At 38.8% G+C, this 11,074-nt stretch overlaps 1 protein-coding gene across 2 annotated transcripts; it reads right to left on the bottom strand.

Annotated features, from left to right (window-relative positions):
- Positions 1 to 3,030: 3,030 nt before the first annotated feature.
- UFM1 (ubiquitin fold modifier 1) lies at positions 3,031 to 10,764 on the bottom strand. Of its 2 annotated transcripts, none has more exons than XM_059838921.1 (6): positions 10,459 to 10,764; positions 10,318 to 10,374; positions 9,531 to 9,588; positions 8,577 to 8,616; positions 8,155 to 8,187; positions 3,031 to 4,383 (listed from the first exon to the last, which is right to left on the bottom strand). In XM_059838921.1, exons 1-6 carry the CDS (start codon positions 10,578 to 10,580, stop codon positions 4,316 to 4,318), a joined length of 378 nt encoding a protein of 125 aa, XP_059694904.1. In that variant the 5' UTR covers positions 10,581 to 10,764; the 3' UTR covers positions 3,031 to 4,315. The 2 variants fall into 2 exon arrangements, with proteins under 2 accessions (XP_059694904.1, XP_059694905.1); XM_059838922.1 differs by having other exon boundaries at positions 10,463 to 10,556.
- Positions 10,765 to 11,074: the final 310 nt, after the last annotated feature.

Here is an 11,074-nt window from a genome sequence, read left to right as displayed (position 1 = left end):
TCTATTTGTTTCGCATTTACTGTCTTACAAATGGCCCTCAGCTCTTTAGATGAATTTCTAAGATGTTTAATAGCAAACATTTACTAAAATCTGGTTACTTCTCCTATAAGAAGTCACATGGTTTGATCCTCGAATTGTAAAATGACCTCATGATTCAATAGGTAAGACAAAGAATATTCCCCAATCCCTTTTCATTTTAAACTTTTCATCAGACAGCAGTGGATTTTTATCACAGCCAAGTCTTCTGAAGATATAGATGCTGCACTTCTCAGTTCACACTTTACCTTTGAGACAGAATTCCACAGGGGGAAGTCCAGTTCTTTAATGGCCAGATTGTCCCAGACTTACTTCTTGTCAAATATCATGAGCAGGGAAAGGGATTGTGGACAGTGCTCTCACTCCCACCATATGAAGACTACTTTCAAAGTCTGTAAACAAATTTATCTCTTGTGCAAAATCAAAGCAAAATTCTCTCCATTACAATGATCAAAAGCCTCAAGGGTTGTTATAGCTGTTACCACATCTGGTATTTCTCAGCCATGAGACACTGACAGTTCCCACTCACAGCCTCAGGATTGTCTTTATAGTAGTAAACAGGAGCACCTGCACCTGGTCCTTTTATTAGTGGCTATTTGTATACATTCAAAACCCTTCAAAATCTGCTTGCCAGGAATATTTAACCACTTCAGAGAGATAAAGGAGACCAAATCCATACTCCAAAAAGATGCAGTAATAGAATCTTCTGTTTTCTTCCTCAGTTCACACATTTTCTTATTTGTAAACAGAACTAATTTTAACCTGGCAAAGGTTTCTGTAAAAAATTACAAGCCCTCCTCGCACTACCACCAAGGGTCCTGAACCTGCTGCAAAAGGAAAAAAGGTTATATTTAAGTAATTATATTACATAAGAAAGTAGTTTTGATTTCATGCAAAAAGGTTCTTGTGATTTTGAACAAGTCTCTGGGAACTTTGCATCATGTGTTAATCAAGCTCAAACAAGACTGAGTGGACAGGTATATTGTTGTATTACAACAGTATATAACATATAATATTGAAGGGAGGGGAAAAGTATCAATTGGGGAAGGCATTCAGAAGTGTTAACATTAGCCCCTGCAGGTTAATGCCTCAATTGCTTTCTCTAGCCAGTGAAGAGATAAAGGCTTCTCAGAGGGTCATTCAGAGCTAAAGATTTGTTTAGCTACACTGAATCTCTCTGGAGGACTTCAATTTGTTAACTTCAGAAGCAGCCTGCAGAGATTAGTCCCAGAAAGATCACACTTGCTTTTGTGAACACTCCCCAGTATTTATTTACTTTCCATCAGCAGTTGAAATTCACTACAGAGACGCACTGTTGGGTACACTGTATTGAACTCTGAACACTGTACATTGCACATGGAACTTCACCCAGCTGGAGCTTAGCACTCCTGCTGGAATCACTGGAACAGTATCCACAGCACTGCTAGGATGATTGCAGGATTGAATTTTTCCAAGTGCCCCATTGAAGTGCTCTGTTTGAAGGCCACCTGGATGCTGCCATACAAAGGACTGCTGTGCCCCAGCACCTTCAGAATCTACTCACTGTGCAGCTGTGCTGGCACAGCTCCTTCTCTCACTCCGACCACTCCTTGTACCACTGGAGCAGTGGTGGGAGCTGGGCTTTTGTGATCGAGCTAAACACAAAGAATGAGGGTTCTCAACTTTTGAGAGCTATTGTCAACTATTTTTATGATTCTCACATAGTAACAACAAGAAAGGAAAATGGCCTTTTCATCTCAAACACATAATAAAGCTGGATTTTGTGACAGGAATGCAGGAAAAAAACCCCCATACTTCTGACAGAACTTATTATCAGGGCCATTTTCTAACTTCTCCTGTTCTACTGTATTTCATCAGATCACTGTGCTTTCCCTGAAAAGTGTCCATGATATCTTCAAATTTTATCAAAATAAAACTTCTATGAACTCATATAAACCAAAAGAACAATTAGAGATACTTGAAAGTTTGGTGGGACCTTTCACAATTTATGCTTCTACCAAAATTTTTCTTCACAGACTATCTTTATAGCATAAATCAGCCATCCTTTTATAAATGTGGAATACTGAAAAAAACTCTTCAAATTAACTTCAGCAAAGATGCAACAAAGTGAATAATAAACACCAAAAAAATCTTTTCTTTGATACCATTCAGGTTATAATCAGAGCTGAAAGCAACACAACTGCCAGGCAGATTTCCAAAGTACACCATAAAATATGGACAGACAGCCCAGTACACATCTGGCAGCACAGCATTTCCACAATGTTCCAACAACTCCCAAGCCCTAGAAACCTATACAACCTATACAACCATGTCAAACAAGACTTAACAAAATGAACTTGCAAAGGTTGAGTCAACTTGGTGAGACTGGTAAATTATGTTTTAGCACTGAAATGGTCTCTTTACCAAACAGAAAAGCCACGGTCAGATTTTAGAGACCATACTGAGACAAAGGTGTAATGAACAGCGCACTAAAAATACCAGTTATTTTTCCAAATGAACAAATTCTTAGCATGTTACATAAACTACCTGCAATGCAGTATGTCAAATACTTTATGCTCTGTTATAACCTAAGTAACAGTGTGAGAAATGTTAGCCACCACATGAAATAATTTTTACATAACCCTCAATTATGTAAACATTAGAATATCCTAGTTTCAAAATGCAGTTAACCATGATTCCCTTTCAAAAACACTGCACCTTTAGACAGGAAAAAAAAGACTCCTGTTTGTTATATTACAATATGAGGTGCTTTCTCAAGCATTCAGTCAAGAAATTTGTAGCTAAAAGTTGCAAGCAATTAATTTTGCTCATACTAATTATATTGTGGCATTAGAATAACGAAAACCAAGGCACTCTGCCCTTTGGGGCAGTGTTCTGTAGAATTCTGCATAATAACTATCTTTTGGCTCAAAATTAATCCCAAAGCATGCTGAATAATTAACGGGAACTGTTTTTAATTATTATCAAACTCTAAGAATAGGAAAGGAACAACAATTGCACTTCTTCATTTAATTGTTTATTAAAGTAAAGAAAAATACAGAATTTTGCAGGTTATCTTAAAGTTGGAAGCTGTTTATAGGCAAATATTGATTTCTGGAGAGTTTTTATTTCTTCAAGCTTACACCCACTCAGAAGGGCATTTTGTACTTCTGCATTATCTGACACATTATCTGAACATCTTTCTAAAGCACAATGATTGCACAGGATAGTTGTATTTGTGAGAATAGTCATTTAACCAAGCACTGCAATACCAATTGTTCTTTCTGTTCAACTCAGTAGAACAGAAAAAAATGCAATATGGTAAGATTTTGCCAAATACATGAAATCACAGCACAGACAACCAGTTCAAGAAAAGCAGCAATTTCTCTACTTAAAATACACAACTCATAGTGTACACATGGCAATTTCTAATCTGAACAAAAAATATTTCAGTGAATTCTATGCTGCTTTCTATGTAACAGGCAACAACAAAACCAAGACTTCTGGATAGAACCAGCATTAGTTTACTGAAAAAGGAATGACATATTTGACCAGTCTACACATTCCCAAATTACACTTCAATCCTTCCCAGCTGATGGCACTTCTTGTGAGGAGACTAGGTCTCACAAATTCGCTGAAATTGAGTTTAATTTAACTTCACAGTATGTCAAAATGAAGTCTTAAAACACAGAAATCTCTGTATTCTCCTTTATCTCAAATACTTGCAGCAATTAAACCTTAGAATTACTTTGGAACATTTGGCAGCTGTTTACTTATTTGAGTAATAAACTCCTGAAATTTCCCCTCTACTTGAGATCAATACTTGAGCCAAGTGAAAGCTGCTCCCCTAAACACAGAAATAACTTTAGGAAAAAAAATACAGGAAAAACCCCAACTTTTAGCACACACTAGGAATAATTTCTTTGTAGTAATGTTGTAACACAGTTTTCCCTTTCATGAAGTAGGCTCAACGATATCCAGTATTTTAAGTATCTATTGATGGTGGCTGTGTTTACTCTTGTGGCATCAATAACACCTGTAGAGAAGTCTGTCTTTCTTACAGCAACATAAAATGCAATCAGCCTGTTCTACTAGCCAGGGAAGAATCAGTGCACGAGTTATTGTACTTTAAGAGGAAAATGAACCCTTATCTCTGTTTCCAAAGAAAAAAATCAAATCCTGGGAAGTCATTTCTGCTTGCTTTAAAAAAGTCCAATTCATCAGTTGCATTTTGGAGTTCCAAAATAGATAGACCTCTGCTGCACATCAATGTCACCTATTCCCCAGATTTCAGGAGATGTTAGGAGCTCCCAACACGATCTCTGGGAATGAGCCGAAGATCTGAACCATGCTTTAGAAACACATTTCCTAAACAAAGAAAGAAAACAGGATGTATTACTAACCGAGAAAATACAATGTTCCCTCAACAAACACATTTAAAAGATAACAGCGTTAAGTCAGTGTTTAACAGCTTCATAATAATTCCTCTGACATACCAGAAATAAAGTTTTCATGCTTCCACGTTAATTTTACCTTGCCTCTCTTTTTCCAGGGAGCTCTTTATTTGAAATGAAAATGCTAGGCCTTGTGAAGTGCAGCCTTTCAAACTCTGCAGTTTCACACTCAAATGCCTCATTCAACTTAGAAGCCATAATAATTCCAAGAACAGAAAACGAAGTTTTACTTTTCCACAATTATTTTGTTTTCTTGAGATCATTCATGCCTTCATTCATTTTTAGTTCTCTCTCTGGTTCAGTACTTATTGACTTCTAACTTCAAAACCTCAATTGTACTTTTCTTTTAGAAAGGTTCTCCAAATGTCCAAGCATAAGTTAGTCTAATTTTAGTATAAAAATCCCTTTCAACTTTATTTATTCCTGCATTGTCTTAATTATTATAGTCTTTTCAAGAAGACATAACAAAAATTAGAAGTTTCTAATATTTAGATGTGTTGATTTTTTTAAAAAATGTATTGAGGTTGCAATTTTTTTAATTAAATGCAACATTTGAAAATGAAACCACATCACTAAGTGATATATTTCCTTAACAAAATATGGAATATTTACTTTTTTACTTCATACTACTACTGCACATAATCAACTATATTTGATTCCTTATTCAACCTTGTATTAACTTCTAAAACAGATTAATTCTATTTCTCTCTCAGGCATCCCATTCCAGGGATGTAGGGTGCTCTCACAAATAAGATTAAGATACTTGACATCCATTTAAATTGTCTGTGTATTAGAACAAAGCTACCCTTTTTTGAACTCCAGCAAGAGGATCAGGATGAAAATCATTGTATATATATATTCAATATAATGACCCTTAGAAAATCAATTCAAAAAAACATGTTATCAGAAGACATTCTGATCTTACAGATCTGCCAAGACCTGGTTCTGAAGAGATCTATAATACCCACTGAATGCAAATCTGTCTCACCAGCAAAACAGACAACTGCCTACTAACCTTACTATTCTAGACTGGAAACATCCTTTTGTAATGGCCAGCATACAATTCTCAACATTTTAAAACAGGCCTCAGCTGCACCTCATGGAGACAGCTCACCTCACCTTGGTCTGTTTTCATCATTAATATTACACTGGTTTTACTAAAGTTAAAGCATATTACTCCCTGAACTATCAAGGATTTAAAATTGAAACCAATACAAGGATTAAGTGCTAAGCCTAGCTCTTTCAGCTTTCATTTCCCGTGCTCCACGAAATCATGTAAGGAAAATGAAAGTCATACTTGAGTGCTTTTTTTCAGAAAGGAAGGGAAATTGTGCAACAGTACAAAACCTCTGAAATCCCCAGGGATTACTAAAATTTTATTCCCGTGTATCTTAGTTTGGAAGTTTTTGAAGACTAAAGTAACTGTAAAATGTGTAGGAACTCTGATATATGAAAAAAATTGAAAGAAGGGAAAAAAGTGGATTTTGAGATACCAATTAATGAGGCTGAACAGAAGATTAAACTAAAATTATGTATGTTTACTTGTAAACTGAGGAAGGATTTTGGTCTGAGCACTAGATTTGGTGTAGGCTGTATTCTGCTTGTTTTGTTTGGGTTGATTTTAGAGGTTTATTGTGGACTGGTTCGTTTTGTTCCAGTTAAGGGCAACATCACACAGCATTGCCAGAACACCAATGCTAAAAAAAACATAATGCATGTGCCTAATTTTACATCTGCAGAATAAGGCAGTGATGACAACATTTTGCATCTAGATGCTTTTAATTTACCTGTTTCTCAATCATGTGCTGCTGTCTTATACTACTGAGTAATTCCTCAGTATTTATAAGAGCTTAGGAGAGATAAAGCAAATCAACTGGAGATGGGAATTCAATATGCAGTGTTGCAGGTACAATGAACTACTGTACGGATGCCTTCACTCAGCAGTCAAGTAGTTCTAAATACTCTTACTTTAAAGGATTAAGCTACAACTAATTAAAGCTACATAATACAAAATGAAAGCATACTGCTGAGGAAGAGAAACAGCCTAAGTATACCTTAAGCAATTTTACCATTTTGCCTAAGTATTCATCAGTGGTCATGTGAAAATGTGGCTTTACGTGTGCGATGATCTAGTAACAAAAGTAAATTATTAGATTTCTCATCTGTTTTTAATACACTTGGTCATGGGATCATTTATAAGGACAGCATCAGCTGAGAAGTCTGCCTGAGGCAGTACACCTCTGAAATCATAATCCAGGTGTACTAAGGCAGGACAGAAGTCTCTGGAGCAGAAAGCCAAACACTTATTTGATCTTCATTTTCAAGTATTGTTGATGCAATCACAGACCTCAAAAAAAGGTCTCGACACTTAAATTGTTTCTTTTACAACTTCAAGAAATTCCTCAAACTAATGTCAAGCAACTGTTTTTTTCACCATCAGAAACTGTTCTGTGCTCTGCAAGGATCCACTTCATACTCTCCAGTTTACACAGCAAGGTGTGCTGATAATACCTTGTTTTATTTTTCTTGTGGTACCTTCAGTAATGACTGTCAGTCAAAGGGCATAAATGAGACGGACGGACGGACGGACAGACGGACGGACGGATGGATGGATGGATGATGGGTTTCATGCAAAAACCAAAATAACAGCAAGTCTCCATCAACCATTCATCATGTTTGCAAGCAAGAGTAAAATTATTCTATTTTCACTGGATGACTGGATTCCATAAGCAGCACAGCCATTTTTACTTGTACTTACTAGGTAAGAAATGTTCATAACTTTCTATCAAGATACTCTGTCCCACTGTCTTCTCTAATGGTTTAAGACTAGAGTACTGTAATTATTTCCCAATTAGTTTAAAAGTATAGTTTTTCAAGAACAGGTCCATACGATCTGCCTCCAGACAGCAGACCATTATTGGTACAATTCAACCTCTGTACTCTGTTTCCATGTATTTCAGGAGGTGATGGGAAAGGGCCTTACACTTTCCTGTGACAGAGATAAACTCTCCTCTCTTCAGATATCAGCCTTGATATCTGAAATCAGGGATTTCTGACACGGGACCCCTTGGTGAGAACAAGAGAGCTATCAGCAAGAATCAAAAAATGGTTTGATTTCAAAGAGACCTTTATGACCATCTAGCTCCAATCCTACTCTTCTGAAAACACACTCCCCAAAGCTCCTGGAGTTCCTGCTCTAAAATTCTCCTTTTTTTAATGTATCTCATGAGAAGTGCTGCTAGAAGAGCAAGTACTACTGAATTAGATAGAGCAGGGGGGGTATATAGCTGCTACTTATTACTGCAGTAGAATCTAACACTGTATTGCTTTTAGACTGCACCTTAAAATGCAAAGCTCTGAAGATCAGAAGCTCATCACTTTTTTAAAGAACTAAATAAACACTGAACAAAAAAAAACCCCCACTGTTTATTTGGTTTTAACCTTTTACAACTCCAATGACTGTAGTTTTCAACTACTGGGTAATGCTCCTCAAAAAAAAACCCCCACTGTTTATTTGGATTTAACCTTTTACACACTCCAATGACTGTAGTTTTCAACTACTGGGTAATGCTCCTCCCATTTAAGATGATAAAACCTAAAATGCAATACAACCTCATGTGCTATACATTAAACTAAGAGAAAAATAACAAGTTTTAAATACTGGGATTCATCCACAGTAACTTACCTGCTGTCTGTGCAGGGTTTATTCCTATACCATCTAGGAAGAAGGAAAAAAAGAGAAAAAAGAAGATGAAACAGACATATTACAATTTATTACATTAAACTTGCAGCTCTAAAAACATACCAGCAAGATACAACTTTTACATCAGGTCATCATGCAGCTATTTCCTATAGCCAAAAAATGGGAACTGACAAGAAAGCTTCAGCATAGAGAAATCCAAGCTATATATTTGGACAAAACTGAATTAGTGGTTTAGTATCTTCACCCCATGCATAAGAAATTTAAATAACACTTCAGTATTAGTAAATTCAATTTGCAGTAAGTAGAGTTTGTGAAACATGAGACAGTACTGATTTTAACAATAAACTTTCACTGAAACCCTCAATACAAAAACTATTAAAAATATATATGAACTATATGCTTACCATTTGTTATAATGGCACTTGTTGCTGCAGGAACTTTGAACTAAAAGAAGTAAGAGTAGGACAAAACAGCGTAAGAGACACAGTTAAAGCAGAAAATATATGGGCAATATTAAAATTATAATAAAAATTAATATTAATAATATTAATATACAATACAATAATATTAATATTAATAATATAGATAATATTAAAATTATAATAAAAACAAAATTATAAAATTTTAGCTGGTTCACATACAAAAAAAGATTAGAAAAGAGGTCCTTGAGATTTATAGATATAAGTAGCTTTAATGGAAGTGGATGACTATTTCAGTAGTAATTCCACAAATGCAAGGAAATTTTTTTCTAACTATCATGAAAATGTACACCTGAGACATGTACCAGGTTTACATCCAATGAATGTCTCTTAATCTTTGCGTGCTTAACCTGAAACAACATGATACATCCCTTCAAACACATCATGTGGGCAATTTAAACACCTAATGATATAGGATTCCATGTGAAAGATCAACACACAGAAACCAAAGAACACACTACCCACATTTTCCCTTTAGACAGTTTTTTTAATCGATCCCATATGGCTGCTCTCAATACCTTCCACAATCAAAAACTCTGTGTCTTCTACATAAGAAATTTCAGTATCAAGTATCCAACAGCAGTACCTTTTAATCTTCACTGTCACAAATTTTTAAATCACTGCTATAAAATAGTTAATTACAAAAACAGAAATCACCTCAATGCCATCTGCTGATGCATTAACTACGTAAGGATCACTAAGTCTAGGATTCTGCAAGTTCTGCCAGGCCCCCACTGAGACCAGTAAAGCTTGTGACCATCTGTGACCAACAGCAGTTCCTTGAGCTGAATTAACCACTGCATTTTTATCATTAAAAAAAGCTTTAGCTTTCAAGAACACGCAAAATTTTAAAAACCAACATCATCACTCTCTACTTACTTCTTCTGCAGCAAACTTGAGGACAGCTGTGAAAGGTGTGCTCTCAGGCACACTTAACCTGAAATCACAACACAAGTAAATACGCAGCTGCCAAAACAAACCGAAAAGAAACTTTATCATCTGTTAAACTACTGACTGAAACTTCACTTTTACCAATGGAAATACTTTTGCCAAAGCTGTGCAAGCTCTATTCAAGGGGAGAATAAGTCCCTGGGGGGTGTGAGATGCTACAAAAGAAGCATTTTTTGTAGAGAATGAACACCTTTAAATGTCAGCAGATGTGGCAAGTCTCAGGAGGTGTGGTAATAAGCTCCATAGCAATGTCCTCTCCAGGAAGAGAGAACTCGGCCTCAAGCTGTGGCAAGGATGGTTCAGGTGGAACATCAGGAGAAATTTTTCACTGAAAGGGCTGTCAAACATTGGAACGGGCTGTCCAGGGTGGAGTTACCGTCCCTGGAGGGGTTCAAGAGGGGCCTGGAGGCGGCCCGTAGTGCCATGGTCTGGCTGACGAGGCAGTGATCGGGCAAAGGTTGGACGCAATGATCTCAGAGGTCTTTTCCAACCTGAATGACTCTGTGACCCGGGGAAGACGCACACGGCAGTGGGGCAAAGCGGGAAAGCCCCGAGAGCAGGGCTAACCACGGACACCGCCTGTCACTCCACACAGGGGGAGGGAGCCAAGCGCCGTTCCCGCTGGCGGAATGCCCCGCCGGGATGGCCATTCAGAGGCCATCCGCGACGTGCCCCGTCTACACTTCCCTCCGCCCCACGAAGCGCCGGCACTCACACTTTGTAAGGCAACCGGGGGTCCGAGGTGAGCGTCACTTTAAAGGTGACCTTGGACCTGTGGAGAGAGCAGAGGGTAAGGGTTGGGTGAAGGGCTGCGGGACCCCCGGGCTGTCGGTCGGTCCGTCCCTCCCTCACTCACTCACATGGTGCTGCCGGGGCCGTCGCCGCTCCCACCGACACGTCAGTGCCGCCCGCAGCACGGGGGCCTTCACCGGCCCTGAGCTGCCCGATGCGCGCCTGGCCATAGAGGTAGGATAACATGCCCCGCCGACCCGCTATGAGGCTGGGGGCGGCCGTGTTCTCCCTCAGCTCCTCACTGCAGCTGGGAAAGAGAGAGTCTGAGGGGTGGACGAGGCGCAGCGGAGAACGGCGGGGAGGATTTCTAATGAGGCAGTAGCTCTCGCTGTTCCGCGGTCGAAGTAGGACCTCGGCACCGGGACCCGGCGCTTCCGTAAGCGCTACAGGGAGACGCAAGCGGGACGAGGAGGGAGCAGGGCCGGGGCCGGGGGATTGGCGGGCTGCGGTCACACAGGGAGTATGTAGGGGTGGGGGGCTTTGGTAACCGGAGGCTACGTCTGGTGTGCTGTGTCCAGTTGTGGACTCCTCAGTGCAAGAGGCTCCTGGAGGGGGTCCAGCGCAAGAGCGCAAAGATGGTGAGGGGCCTGGAGCATCTTAGGAGAGGGAGAGAGGAGCCTGTTTAGTCTGGAGTAATGACTGAGAGGGGATCGCATTAATGCGTATAAATACCCCAAAGA

This window comes from Haemorhous mexicanus, chromosome 2 (genome assembly GCF_027477595.1).
Source record: "Haemorhous mexicanus isolate bHaeMex1 chromosome 2, bHaeMex1.pri, whole genome shotgun sequence".
NCBI lineage: Eukaryota > Metazoa > Chordata > Aves > Passeriformes > Fringillidae > Haemorhous > Haemorhous mexicanus.
The sequence above is the reverse complement of the archived record's forward strand: the minus strand, read 5'-3'. Positions and strand labels throughout refer to the sequence as shown.